At 43.9% G+C, this 15,158-nt stretch overlaps 1 protein-coding gene across 1 annotated transcript in view; it reads left to right on the top strand.

Annotated features, from left to right (window-relative positions):
* POLG (DNA polymerase gamma, catalytic subunit) overlaps positions 1–15,158 on the top strand; it is a 27,434-nt gene continuing 12,276 nt past the window's right edge. Inside the window, exons 1-12 of the mRNA XM_079954197.1 lie at positions 1–286; positions 1,186–1,804; positions 3,494–3,680; positions 5,205–5,372; positions 6,966–7,112; positions 7,419–7,498; positions 9,117–9,299; positions 9,993–10,144; positions 11,068–11,191; positions 12,336–12,560; positions 14,434–14,554; positions 14,872–14,937. Of these exons, the coding sequence (XP_079810323.1) occupies positions 1,224–1,804; positions 3,494–3,680; positions 5,205–5,372; positions 6,966–7,112; positions 7,419–7,498; positions 9,117–9,299; positions 9,993–10,144; positions 11,068–11,191; positions 12,336–12,560; positions 14,434–14,554; positions 14,872–14,937 (2,034 nt within the window). The 5' untranslated portion in view covers positions 1–286; positions 1,186–1,223. The remainder of the gene's footprint in view (positions 287–1,185; positions 1,805–3,493; positions 3,681–5,204; positions 5,373–6,965; positions 7,113–7,418; positions 7,499–9,116; positions 9,300–9,992; positions 10,145–11,067; positions 11,192–12,335; positions 12,561–14,433; positions 14,555–14,871; positions 14,938–15,158) is intronic.

Raw genomic sequence — 15,158 nt, forward strand, 5'->3', positions numbered from 1 at the left:
GGGGTCGTGGGCAAAAATCACCTCATGGTGTTTTGGGTGCTTCGTGTACCCACGAAAGGGGGCGGGCGGTGGGGGTTGCTGGTGGTGGTGGTGCTGTATAGCTACTTCCCCCTTCCCCCACCCCATTTTTTGTGAGGAGGGGTAGTCTTTTTGGGGGGAGGGGGTAAAATAGCCCAATTTGAGGAAGGGGATAATTTGTGGGCGCCCCTTTTGGGTTGTGGTGCTGGTGAGGAGAATAAATATTAGCTCCTTTGGGTGGCGTGGAAAAGAAGCTAAACTGAGGGGGGTAGGTAAAATGTTGAGATAATCTGTAGATACCGGTATATCTTTTTTCGTTTTTGGAAGGGGGGTGAGTTGGGAATCAGAACTATTTTCTTATGCCCTCTGGACATTTGGTGTCCAAAGTGTTGGTGGTGGTGTTTTTACTGTGTTTTTAATAGTCAGGAGCCACCCAGAGTGGCTGGGGCAACCCAGTTAGATGGGTGGCATATACTAAAATTATTGTTATCATCATCATCTCAAGAAGACAAGTATAATCCTAATTGTTTTCATAGAATTGTAGGGTTGGGAGGGGCTGTTCTTAGCAGTCACAGATATTATGGACTGCTTTTCTATTTCACCCTCCAGAGGGCTCTGGACACCTGTATTTATTTACGTGGCACATAGTTAAAACTAGGGAGCTCTCTCCCACAGAAAGTAGTGATGGCCACCAACTTGGCTTTACAACAGGAGACAAATTCCTGGCCGCTCTCCATGGCTAGTGGGCATGATGGCTATGCTCTGCCTCCACAGCTGGAGTTAGCAATGCTTCTGAACACCAGTCACTAGAAACCAGGGGAGAGGAGAGTGCTCTTGTGCTCATCTGTCTGGCCACTTTGAGAACAGGATTCTGGGCTAGATTGGCAGTTGCCCTGATCCAGCAGGCTTGTCTTCCATTCCTATACATATCCTCATTTACCCTCACAAGAACCTTGGGAAGTCAGTCTGACTGAAAGATAGTCATTTGACCAAAGTCATTTTGCAAGCTTTGTGGAGGAGTGAGGTTTTGAATCCTTTGTCTGAATCTGGAACACTTGTCTAGGCACTTCACAACTTAAACACTTTGTGCCCGGCATCTTGGGCAGGAAGATGGCAAAAATTCTACACGAAACCTCAATTCTGTTAATACTTTTTGTCTCCTGATAGATCTTCTGTATCCTCCATGCTGCTCATTTCTAGTGAAGATGAAGCGCTTGGTGTGGAATACAGGTCCATTCAGATTACGGGGAATGCCGAGATGGTCCTCGGGTTCTTCTGCCAGCCACCTGGTTCAGGAGATGGCACAAGATACTGGTTCTGTCCCCAAACAGCAACGCATCAATCCACTTGGCATCCAGATGCTTTCTAAGCATCTTCATGAGCAGATTTTCCGGGGTGCCCAGGTTGAATATTCAGAGGAAGACATCCAGAAGAGTGTGGCACACTTGCAGAAGCATGACTTGTGGGGCAAAGAGACAACTACACTTCCTGATGTGGAATTGCAGCTGCCCCAGTTGTATGGGGCCAACATCGATGAGCACTTCCGTATCTTGGCACAGAAGCAGAGCCTCCCATATCTGGAGGCTGCTAAGGAACTACTTCAGTTTGGTATCCCACCAGTGCCCCTGGAGTGGGCTTGGAAATCTGGGTGGACACGATATGAACCCAGTGGGGAGAAGACAGCTGTTGATTTCCCTGATGAACTGGCCTTGGTCTTTGATGTGGAAGTGTGCATGAATGCAGGCCAATGCCCTACGCTTGCAGTAGCTGTTTCCTCAAATGCCTGGTAAGATGCCGACAGCTCTGGTAAAAGGGTGAAAGTTTTTGTTCCTACAAACTTTGTGTAAAAATAGAACCTATTAGGCAACAACAACATGACCTAGTCGGTGTCCCACTACTTCTATCCCCAGTGTCCCAAAATACTTTTTTCATTTTTCATTGGTTTATTCCTATATACCACTTTTTGGCCAAAGGCCCCTGATCAATCAGCATCGCACATCTTTCTAACAGACCACTTCTTCCTGTTCTTATTCAGTTCCAGGTCTCATACCATAGGGCAAGGCTGGAGAACCTCAGTTCCATGCAGCCCTCCAGGTCTCTTTCTGGCCCTTGAAGGCTATACCACTCCCTGGCCCTGCTTCATATCCCCCCTTTTTTTTAATGATTGAAATGTGTCCTTGCGCTTTGATAATGTTTCTTGCTTTCCTGTAATTAGCTTACGGTACAAAAGTACAATTTGTATTTGTTGCTCTGCCAGTGTTTGCCTTTGGTCCCACCCACCACTGGCATGTTGCCCTCAGAAGTTTGTCCAGAGAGAAATGTGGCCCTTGGGCTGAAACGCCCCTCCCGCTTATACATCATGCTGCTATCTTTTCTTCTGGGGTTCTGTTGTTGAAAGAGTGCCAGAATGAGAATAAATGTTTCCACCTAGAGTTTCCTGGGCTTTTGTAAAAGAGCAAGAACAAGAAACTGTGCTTATGAAGAAGAGACAATTAATGTTGCATTGGCGGGAGGGGGTTGTGTGACCTTCCTTTATATATTTGGAGGAAGCCCTCTTTGTTGACTCACAAAATTCCTAACCAGATTTGTGGGTTGTGCACAGATGCTGTGGGACGGTCAGAGACGTGTTAAATTAGAACACTGGAACTCTCACCTCCTAAACTTCTTCAAAGCAAAGTGAGAATTGAAAAAGAGGCTGTATTTTCCTTGTTTTCTTGAACTTCTAAAGAACTTCATCTTATGAATCCTAGTTTAGCTATCTCTTCAGTACACGTATACAATATGTGGCCTATGTTAAATTAAAATTTTAAAATAAAATAAATAAATGCTGGTGGTGATGATTCAAAGTGTTTTTACCCTGCTCTTCAGTTGGAAAAGCTCACAAAGCAACTTAAAAATTAATAAAATAACACATTATTTGCCCCTATGATTACAAAGACGTGGCATGAAAGCAAAAAAGGGTTTTGGGAGGGAAGAGCCAAACAAGAGGCACCAAATTCTTGATGTTAGGTTCTTAATATGAGCATGTCCTTGTCTTCTCTGGCAGTGTGATAGCTGCTGGGAACCTGATCTATTTGGACACTGCTCTACATGGTTAGTCATCTGTGTGAATGTGCCCATTTGGTTTTGACAAGCTTTACATATAGCTGGGGAACCCTCCCCCAAAGCACAGGTGTTAAAATCAAAGTTGTTTTAAAAGGTAGGTGCTCTTGTAGTGTGATCTTAAGTGTGCTGGCTCCAGAGCATCTCCCACTAAGTTCAACAAGATTCATTCTGTAGTAAATCTTCTTAGGATTGTAACTTTTTTTTCAAAAAATGAAATTGATAAGGGTGTTAAAATGAGTGCAATGCTGCAGTGTTCTTTCTGAAATTACTAATTCTCAGGTCTAGAAAGAAATGAAGGTGGGTTCACGTGTTCTATAGTGCCCTGGAAAGAGTGCTTTAGTTCACACAGCTGGGTGTGTTTGCTCCCCAGGTACTCATGGTGTAGCAAGCGACTGTTAGAGGAACGGTACACATGGTCCAGCCAGTTGACTCTGTCAGATCTCATCCCTCTGGAAACGAGCAGCAGCCTTGCCAAGCAGGATTGGCAAGAGAGGCTGGTGGTGGGTCACAATGTCTCTTTTGACCGTGCGCACATCAAAGAACAGTACCTGATTCAGGTAAGTCATCTTTGTCTTCCAATCTGTTCTGCTTACTTTCTTCTTGTATGCAAGCTGTTATTGGTGGCTGAAGGCTAGATGTGGTAGCATGTATCAATTCAGTTGTTATAGCCATGAGCCATAGCTGTTAGGAAATTGCACAACAAACAAGATACAAATAAATACTTGTAGAAATGAAGCTTAGCAGATCAAATATTAGATCTGTATTGAAGCAAAATTTTTCACACAGCAGTTAGCTAGGTTTTTATTATTATTACAAAGTCCTTGTGAATCTTTGATGCTGCAGTTGCAAACAAAGCAGCTGTCCTTGTTTGTTTGTCTAATGATAGAGCTACGTGTTCTGCTATTGCCTTGTATCTTTAAAACCCAGCCATTGCTTCTCTGCAATCTGCTGTCAGAAGGGGTACTATTTGCAAGGGGAAATCCGTACATGAGGAGGAGGGGTGATTAATGCTTCATTCACTTGCTGCTTTTCTCTCCAGCAAGGTTTCAAGCTCTTCTTTGGATCAGATGTATGAGTCTGGAATCCTAGCTGGAGAAAAAGTAGTTGTGGGAAGGAGCTGCGGGTGGAAAGAGGCAGAAGAGGGAAGGGTTAAGCACCACCCTTCCCTCCTGCTCACCACTCTGATGCTGCTTTGCAGGAGAGATGCTGCAGTCAGAATTTCAAATCCTCAGGGTAGAGATAGAATGTATAGTCTGGGTATGAGCCGTTCGGTTAGAATTTCACCTGATAGCAGGGTAGTTAAATTGTGAACTCTGAGTTTGAATCTTGGCATCACACCCTGCCTGTGATCCCTTCCTGAAGTATCTATTTGGCTTCTGTTGATAAGACATGATGCTGAACTTGACCTTCAGTTGACCTGTTCCTGAACATACATCATAGCAAGTTCTATGTACAGTGGTGCCTCGCAAGACGATAATAATTCGTTCCGCGAGTCTCTTCCTCTTGCAGTTTTTTCGTCTTGCGAAGCACCCCCATTAGTGGCTTAGCGGATTAGCGCTATTAGCAGCTAAGTGGCTAAGCGGCTATTAGCGGCTTAGCGGCTTAGAAAAGGGGGGGGAGCGAAAAAACTCGCAAGACTCGCAAGACGTTTTCGTTTTGCGAAGCAAGTCCATAGGGAAATTCGTCTTGCGAAGCGCCTCGAAAAACGGAAAACTCTTTCGTCTAGCGGGTTTTTCGTCTTGCGAGGCACCACTGTAATACTCTTTTATCCTCCAGGCTGCCTCATTATTGTTGCTTACTGGATTTCCTACCTGCACTTCACCATGAGATCCCAAGGCAGGCTATAACAATATAAAAATATACCTGTAACTTTAAAACTAGTTAAAATAATTCACAATAGGAAGAAGAGGGTTGGCCCTCATAGCATATATATCCTAGATGTTGTAGGCTAGGGTATAAAGAGGTGTCTTTAGCTTATAACAAGAGCTATACCATGTTATTTTTTGGTTTGCCATGTATGGCTCTTTGTGTAAATGAGTGTCGAAATGGCAGTGTTTGTGACATTAAAACAACTATTTCAGGGCTCCCAGATGCGTTTCCTGGACACCATGAGTATGCACATGGCCATCTCCGGGCTAACAGGATTCCAACGCAGCCTGTGGATGGCAGCAAAACATGGCAAGAGAAGAGGGCAGCAGCAGGTGCAGCAGCATATCAAGAAAACACGGAGTAAAACTGATGGCCCTGAGGTGAGTTGGAAAGGCACAGAGGAGTTGCATGCAAATCCCTCTGTTTCTTGACAAAGCCGCCCCAACGGCAGCACTAGATAAGATTGTAATGTACTCCAGCGTATATTGAACTGGAGATGTCCCTGTCCCCCCCCAGACCAGAAGGCAGTTTGGAAGAAGGACTACTGCTTGTGGTGTGCATGCTAGCTCCTCTTTGGTCTCCGGTAAACAGATTTTTAGGATTTTATATTGTTTCGCAAACTAACAAATCCCATTTGTCTAGAGGTGACAGTGAAACAAAGATCAATGTGTATGTACACATTGAGAAGTCAAACTCCTTTCCAACCCATTTTAAGTTTTTTTAAACTATTTTTTTGTTTTGGGTGTCAGAGTCCTTTCTGGCTCTACATTCAGCAACATTGATCAAGTCATACTTATATATAACATGGGAACCACTTGAATAACTGGTTTTTAATACTCTGTCCTATGAGAGGAGTGGAGAAAGAGGTAGATAGATATGTCGTTTTTATACCTGAGGTTACATTAGCTGGGATTGAACACTTTATTTCTCTCTTCCAAAATAACTAATTGCATGTCTTCCTCATAATTGCATGTCTTAATGTGTACAATTTTGTCTCTTACTAAAGTTGCAAAATGCAGTTCCACCACCATGGGGTTTTTAGTAGAAGACTGACAGAGATCACCATAGACAGTTGGGAGAATATTTTTTTTTTTTTTTTTGCAAAAGCATTCTGAATTGGTAGTAGAGGGGAGAAGTGCAGAGCCAGCATGAAGGAGATTGGCAATATCCTAGATGTGAGAAAAGTTTTGTTAAGTAATATGGACTTCTGTTGCCTCTTGCATTGTCATTGTTTCATAGGTGTGATGGGATGATGAGCTGCTTGTGCGTAAAGCTTAGTCCCTCAGAGTTATCTCAACTTAGCAAGGCTCTGTTTTTTAGCGGAGCCCTTAAGCATGGCTCCCTCAGTCGCTGGCAGAATCCGACAGTGGGCGTTTACAGAATCTACTCCAGCATAAAAGCTCCTTGACGGAAACGCGTCGTCTAGATTCTCGGCGCGACAGTTTCCGGCGAGGAGTGGGTGTACCTATGGGAGGACCTGAGACTTCTCCGCTGTTATCGCTGGAAGACTCCCTGAGCCATTCCTTCGTCTCTCTCTCTCCCTGATTTCCCACTCTCCCCCTGCTGCTGCCTTCCGCCACTGCTGAGTCTCTCCTGACTTCTGAGAACCCCTCCACCACCTGTCTTTCCGATGGCAGTTCCCTGACAATAGGCAATCCTCCGAACATTCAAAACTGGAATTATTTGTCTGCAATAATGCAGTTCAAAATTCCATCTCAACTTTCTGCCGCCTCATTCACATGTGTAGACAAGGTCTCCTAGGACTTGCCATTCTTGTAAAGATCCTGGACTGTGTAGATGTTCTGTGTCATTCTGAGGGTTAGAATTAATCATAATTGAAGTCTTATTCCTATAGATTGAGGACCCAATCTGATGGTTTCTTAAATGTTTTTAAATGTTTTCCATCCAAAAGTGGGCATTTTTGGGGTTTGTGGAATAGTTAGTCATTCCTCTGCTGCCTTACTACCTTGCAGGTTGCCTCCTGGGACTGGGTGAACATTAGTAGCATCAACAATCTAGTAGATGTGCATGCCTTATATGTTGGAGGCCAGCCACTGGAGAAAGAAGCCCGGGAACTCTTTGTCAAAGGGAGCATGAATGACATCAGGAATAACTTCCAGGTAGGGAGATAATCTATAGGATGGTACTTTTTAAGGGAAGGAATCAAGGGACCACTTCTCGGTTGTAGAGCATATTCTTTGCATGTAGAATGTTCCATGTTTAAAGTCTGGCGTCTCTAGTGTGAAGGAAAGAGTCTTGGTATACCTGGGAAAGATGTATGATTTCAATCTGGAGCTCTTTTGCCAGTCAGAGGAGAATACTAGGATAGACTGACCGATGGTGTGACTTAGTAGAATGTGGCTTTTGATACAGGTGTACATAATTTATTCTCCCATTCCCTCTATTCTCTCTGTCTCCCTTCCAAGGACCTGATGAGATATTGTGCCCTTGATGTCCAGGCTACTTATGAAGTATTCCAGGAGCAGCTTCCTCTCTTCTTGGAAAGGTGAATATTTGTGGTGGTGGGGGGGGGGGGGTTCTGAAATGTGGAATTCTTTTTTATGGTGTGTCCATTTATTTGATAGCTTGCTCTGGGTTAGCCAATAGTGTTAGGTTGCCTTTATGTGTCAGAAGCATCTTAAGTACAAGATGGTGTTAGATTATCAATAAACCCCTTTACACTTTACTTTGCTAGGGATTCTGGTCTCACCCTTCTTTAGATACAGATAAAACTTGCAAGGTTAAGCGTGGTGGTAAAGTATCAGTACAAATCAACCAGTGTTACAATTTTGCGAGAAGGAAACAAGAAGCAGTATCTCCCCAAGGATCTTAATTCTTCAGAAGTGGTACAAGTGCATATCCAAAATTTCTTAGTGAAAGAAACACAGATAATCGTTAACCAGAATTTACAATGCACGTTGGAAAACTGAGCCAAATAATTCTGTGAGTTACTACACCAAACAATGTACAGTGGTACCTCAGGTTAAGAATTTAATTTATTCTGGAGGTACATTCTTAACCTGAAACTGTTCTTAACCTGAGGTACCACTTTAGCTAATGGGGCCTCCTGCTGCCACCACACCGCCGCCACGCGATTTCCGTTCTCATCCTGAAGCAAAGTTCTTAACCCAAGGTACTATTTCTGGGTTAGCGGAGTCTGTAACCTGAAGTGTCTGTAACCTGAAGTGTCTGTAACCCGAAGTACCACTGTACTAGATTATCATATTAAATAAAACATCTGTTGTGATGGGCAGAGAGAATGTTAGGGGAAAGCTTGTACAATGCAAAAACCTTGGGGGTGGGAGTAGGCACAAAATGTCTTGTCTCTTGTGGAATCTCATTCCACCAGGTGGGAGGAATAACCCTTGTGGGCAATCTGTCCTTGCGGACTGCCCAATGTCAGGAGTAAAGAGTACACTTTTGACTTTGCTATAAAAAAAGAGCGCCCCAATTCCAGAACTTAATTTGCTTTATTAATGAATTAATGACATCCATGCACATATGAGAGAGAGTGAAGGGGTCCATCTGTTACCCAGATCAGTGCTCTCAGCTATTGGACTTTGTTCCTAGCAATGTGGCCTCAGACTTTCATCTACAGTGGTGCCTCGCAAGACGAAATTAATCCGTTCCGTGAGGCTCTTCGTATAGCGGTTTTTTCGTCTTGCGAAGGAAGCCCATTGACAGCTTAGTGGATTAGCGCTATTAGCGGTTTAGCGGCTTTTAGCAGATCAGCTGATAAGCGGCTTATCAGCGGATTAGCTGATAAGCGGCTTAGGGCTTAGGAAAAGGGGGGAAAGGGGAAAAACCCCACAGGAACTTGCAAGACATTTTCGTCTTGCGAAGCAAGCCCATAGGGAAATTCGTTTTGCAAAGTGCCTCCAAAACGGAAAACCCTTTCGTCTAGCGGGTTTTCCGTCTTGCGAGGCGTTCGTCTTGCAGGTCACCACTGTACATGGATCCATCCTTGGTTCTGTCAGTTGGTCATGCATAGTGTGACAGGCTCTTACGATCTGCTTCCATTGTATTGTAAGGTCAACAAATGCCTAGTTTACATAGCTTAGTCCAGTTGCTTCCAACATTCTGGCTCCACTCTGTTATTACCCTCTTTTCTGTTTCTTGGTTAGGTGTCCCCATCCTGTCACATTTGCAGGGATGCTGGAAATGGGAGTCTCCTACCTTCCTGTCAATCAGAACTGGGAGAGGTACCTGGATGAAGCTCAGGTCACTTATGAGGAGCTGCAAAAGGAGATGAAGAAATCCTTGATGAACCTAGCTGACAATGCCTGCCAGCTGCTTCATGAGGAAAGGTGGGGGTATTATCATAATCACTGTTACAGTGCACTGCTGCTTAAGCCAGAGCTTCATAATTGGTGAAGACCTGGCTCTCCATTAAGCAGTGGCAGGAGAGAACACTATGAAGCAGAAACAGAGCTGGAAGGAGGATGCAGCACTCAACCCTCCCTCTGGTTGGGACCCCAATTGCATGCTTGCTACATCTCAGGGAAACTCAGCTGAGGAGGTAGACCAGGACAGAAGATGAAAAGGGGAAATGTGGAAGAGTTAAAGATGCATGCACATCAGCCACATCTCCCCCTCATCTTTGCAGTTGGAGAACTGGGTTCTCAGACCACAGTTTCAGCTGACATTTAGTTCTGGCATTAAAATCTGCAGTATGCTTGGGGGTGGGGGGGGGCAATTCGCCTAAAGGAAGACTGCAAGGTTGAGATAGAATTGAGACTGCGGGTTTTGTGAAATGCAATACTGTTTCATTAAGCAGACTACTACTTAGTAAAATAATTTGTTTGGCACAGTTTCAGCAGTGGGTGCATGTAGATAAACTGAGAAGTTGTTGCTATGACATGGTGGAGAAAAGTACCCTTTCAGCTCTTCTCCCTTGCTGTAAATAAACAGGAGCTTGTAGACCAAGATCTCATGGATGGAAATTGGAAAAAGTATTCTTCAAATTAACCCGTGGTGGTTGGTCTGATGTATCAAAACAGGTACAAATCTGATCCCTGGCTGTGGGATCTAGAGTGGGATCTCCAGGAATTTAAGCAAAAGAAGAAGAAAATTGGGAAGAAGAAGAATGAAGATGGTTATGATGAACTGCCCAAAGCCGTGGAAAAAGCCTCCATGCTGGAGTGGCAGGAAGGTAAGAACATCATCATAATTGACTACTAGCTTGCTAGCACACAGCAAATCACAGATGTCCCCACTGTCTACTGGCAGTTGTAACATTTCTCTCCTATATCTGAATCAGAAAGAGAGAGAAAGAATATACCTTAGATGGAATGAGATCTTTTGTCTATCTGGTTTAGCATTGTCTGTACGGATTAGCAATAGCTCTCCTGGGTTCTTTCCAGCCGCACCTGGTGATGCTAGGGGTTGAACCTGTTACCTCTTGGATCCAAAGCATGTAATCTACCCTTGATCCAGATCCCTTCCACTAAGCTGTCTTTGCAATTGGGTAGGAGCAAGCATCTTTTAAAATCTTATTTACGAGCCTGAAATACGTACCTCAGTGTGTGTGTATTGCAGGCAGAATGTTTTGCATCCAGCTCTCAAGTGATTTCAAAGTACGATAGTATTACCAGAGAATCTTAAAAAGTCCTGAGATCCCAGAGGTGCTGTTTTAAAAAGGGTGTCTGTGGTGTTGCATTTTTATTTATTTCTTAATTACAGTCTTGGAGGATAAATATGGAATACACAGGTGTTTGGAGTGCAATATAGAGGCAGTGGAGGAACATAAGAACTATGGAGTGTTACGGAACTGACACATTTCAGCAAGAAAACATTTCTCTCCTGACCATTAAAGTTACATTTCTACTCTTCCCTGGGTTACTGTGCGTTAAACACTCATGTATTTGAATTCCTCTTGGCCATTAAGAGTTTTAGAAATTTGCTAGCTGTCAAATTCTGCTTTGGATTATAGGCTTTGCAGGCCACCAAATAACTGTGTCCACGTAGATTCTTAAGCTCTTTGACGTAATATGTATGTGGTTAGAAAACAGCCTTGTCAACAACTGTACTCACTGAAAAATAATTCCTTTCTGATTTGTTGTATCATGGAAACAGATCCAGGACCCCCAACTGAAGAGGAAGAACAGCAACTCCCTGAGAGCCGATTGTGCTTGGACCGTCTGAAGGAGACTGTAGCTTTGCAGCCAAAGAGAATTCAGCACCTGCCTGGCCATCCAGGGTGCGTTACTAAAGGGAAGTTGTAGACAGTGACCCTTCTAGGACCTTTTGTTCATCTCTTTGTCAGGAAGAAGAATTCCAGTTTAGTCTTCTAATATGTTAGTTTTCAATGTGCATGGATTTTTTTTATATAGATCATTTGCCCACAAGAGCCTCCACCTGTTATCAAAAGTGTGCAGCTTAGACATAGATTTACCCCCATTCCTTCGAAGTAGACCTACTTTACAGTTGGCATTTAAACAAGGGTAAAATAAATTTTAACATTCCTGTCATGCTGAGTGGATGTTTTTTGTCTAAAAGTTAGAACTGTTTGATTTGCAAGATGATTGGTCAAACAACCACTTCTTTGTCTGAATTATTCCGTTTGCTGTAAACATACAGAATTCCGTTGGCAAGGTCACAGGCCTATGTAGTATAGTGAAGATTACGGGTGGCTAACTTACAACCCACATCCAACCCTCACAAAAGTATTTTATGATCCCCAAGTCTCCCCAAATTCAACCTCTTTTAAAAATGATTAAATTTAATAATGAATTTTGAATAATTATTTTCAATAGTGTAGAATGGCTGGTGGGAAAGTCTCTCAGAAGGCAGCCTTTTGAATGGCAGCTCTGGCCACACCCACTTCTTACACTGGCCACACCCAGTTTCACACGTAACCCCTCCCTCCAAGGGTTGGCCATAAGCCAGTGCAGCCCTCAGCCTGAAAAAAGTTTACTACTGCTGCTAACTAAGCATAGCATTGTAGAATGGAAGCCCCCCTATAATTAATTACCTGCAATGAGACATGCTTCTATGTAGTCAAACTCCCCTAGTAGCTGAGTCAGTGCCATCCAGGTTTTAATGTATTGAGAAGAGAGTCAGCAACCAGAGTCTCCCATTAGCAGCTCGATTGGAAAAGTTCTCTACTTTAAAAAAGGAGCAGGCCACCTGGAAGCATCAGTGACAGAGGAGGTAGCTTTTGTTAAACTGTGTAAAATCAACTCTTGACAGGAGATGTAATTATTATTTAATGGATTTCCATACAGCTCCTTGGTGAAGGCCTTTGAGCAATTTGGTATAAAATTTAATCTGAACAACCAATTATCTAACATTATTGAGGAAAGCTTTGTGTTGACTTTGTGGTCTACTCTCCCCTTGCATAGGTGGTATCGTAAGCTGTGCCAGAGACTGGATGATCCCAGCTGGGTGCCTGGGCCCAGCCTTATCAGCCTTCAGATGAGAGTGACCCCAAAGCTCATGAGGCTCACCTGGGATGGCTTTCCATTGCACTACTCTGAGAAATATGGTTGGGGTTACCTGGTGCCTGGGAGGAATGACAACCTGCCAGAGGGGACTCCAGATGCTGACTTGCCTACTTGCCCCTTCAGGTAAGAAGTGCATTCTGGGGTGAAGAGAGCAACAAAGCTGCCATGGTCTATAATTGTTGCTAGCAATACAGTGGTGCCTCGCAAGACGAAAAGAATCCGTTCCACGATTCTCTTCGTCTAGCGGTTTTTTCGTCTTGCGAAGCAAGCCCATTGACGGCTTAGCGCTATTAGCGCTATTAGCAGTTTAGCGGCTTTTAGCAGCTTATCAGCTTAGCGGATAAGCGGCTTAGCGGCTTAGAAAAAGGGGGGGAAAGGGAAAAAAACCCGCAGGAACTCGCAAGACATTTTCGTCTTGCAAAGCAAGCCCATAGGAAATTCGTTTTGCGAAGCACCTCCAAAACGGAAAACCCTTTCGTCTAGCGGGTTTTTCGTTTTGCGAGGCATTTGTCTTGCGGGGCACCACTGTAATATTATTTGATGGAGTGCAATCGCTGTATGCATTGCATCATACAGTCACACAAAAAAGAGAGGTCCTTACCCTAAGGAGTTTATAGTTTAAAATTGTTGAGTTTGCAGTGGAAGGCAGCAAAGGAAGAGGTAGGACGCAAAGGTAACAAAAGAGGGGAGAATTGTTGATTATGCTTAGTGAATAAAGCACTACTGAGTCTCTGCCACCAGAGCTATACTTGGAACCCAAAAGAGGGGAGAATTGTGAGAGGCAAGTTTTAAAAAAAGGATGAAGGTGAGCAAATGCAGTTGCATGCATGGTTCCCCAGGAGATTCACCTCCTTTCGTAGCCCATTTGTTGTACCCTGCAGGCGTGATGACTTTAATCTGCTTCCGACCTAAGCAGTTGCCTCCAAAGACAAGCAGAGAAAGTGCTCTCAGCAGGAGAGAGCATCATTTATTCACTTTGGTACCTTTCAGGGATCGTCCAGGTGGATTTTTCAGGGTGTGTTCTGCAACATATATTTACGCAGTAGTAGTGGATTTATACTGGATTGTCCACACATCATTCCATTTCATTCATTGTTCTGTGATGCTTTCCGGTTCAAAAAAAGGGGGTGGGAAGAGTTCAGTTTAGAAATCTGTGACTAAAATCAGGGCAAAAGGTTCAGTCTGCCGTCTTGATTCAAAATGACATCCAGTTGTCTCCCAAAATAGATGAAAACATGCTCTTTGATCTTAGGAGCCGTAATGCAAAATTTGTGGTTTTTTTGAGCAGGCCCAAGGTAGATGGTACTTCCTCGGGCTGCCTACAGCTGTGTCCCATTCAGCTGCACTCAGCACACACAGTTCTGGGTATAACAGATTTGTTGAGTTTCCCAGGGGGTCCAAAAGATGGGGGTAGGGCCCCCCACCACTCACAGCTCTTTCTTCACCCCCTCTGCATCCTCCTTTCTTCCTTCTCTTCTTTCAGCCTCACAGTGAATTGCAGTGAGACGTAAGAAATGTTCCCTAGCCCTGGAGAATGACATGTAAGAGCTAGGCCTTGTAAAGCAGGGGTGGGGAACTTCAGACCTGGGGGACCAAACTCCAGGCCTCTGTCTCCTGGACTCTCTCCAGGCTACTCCATCCTTCAGTTGTTTTGCCTGAGTGGAATTTGTTCATGAATGGCAATAATGCCTCTTGCTTGTCTGGATGTAGAAATGTCAGCATAGGAGCATCTCACTTCTGTATGGCTGAACGATAGCCAATTGCAAAAAAGAAAGATATTTTTAGGTCTGATATCTGCAAATGAGTAAAGGTGTGAAGTCCTCAACATCCTTCAGTGAAAAACTACTTTCATTAAAGTGAGCAGGCCCAGTGCACCAATCTCCTTGTTACGTAACATTCTTGTGGCAAAGTTTAGCATTGCTTTGCAAATGGGGTCAAGAAATAAGACAATTTGCTGTATTCAGTGAAAGCAAAACTACTTTCTCCTTAACTGTAGGGTTATTGAGCATCTGTACCATGTACACTGCAAGGAGAAAGGCAAAGAGCAATCTATCTCACTGGACACCACGCTGGAAGAAGAGCTCATGTTAACAGAAAATAGCACTTTCTGGCATAAGGTACAAATTGTGTGTCTCAGAACTGTGATACATGATCATTAGAATTATGTGGCACAGTTTTTGCTAAACTGTACAATTTCAGGTAACTGGTAAAGGCATTGCATAAGTGATTTCTCTCCATATTAAAAAAGAAAACTCGCTGGATACAGAAAACTAGCATGTCAAGGATGAAGCTAAGCTAGGTTTCTACACGCAAAGAGTTTTTGTTTTGTCACTTGGGAAAGACCTTCTTGGTCAGATGAGGATCAGGAAAATGAGTAGATGTGGGAGGGGAGAATGAGCTTAGCTGTTAAAGAGATCTCTTTCCCTCATGCCAGGTTGAAGAGCTCAGCCGTGCGGAGATGGAGATGGATTCAGATCCTGTAACCAAGCAATTTAGCGAGGTAATGGTATACCTCTTCAAGAGAAAAACAGTAATTGAGGGGAAATCGGTACTCATGTATTGCCTAAACCTGTGTGCTTTGAGTAGTGGATCTTGAGACTGCTGGGCGAAAGCCTGAATGAGGGGCTCTTCTGATTGGGGAGGTAGTAGGAAGAGCGTTCCCAAGTGCCCCAAACCCTTTGTCTACTCCAGCAACCCTGATCTTAGGTATAATGGGAGGGG

Source organism: Podarcis cretensis (assembly GCF_951804945.1).
Source record: "Podarcis cretensis genome assembly, chromosome: 14".
Classification (NCBI taxonomy): domain Eukaryota; kingdom Metazoa; phylum Chordata; class Lepidosauria; order Squamata; family Lacertidae; genus Podarcis; species Podarcis cretensis.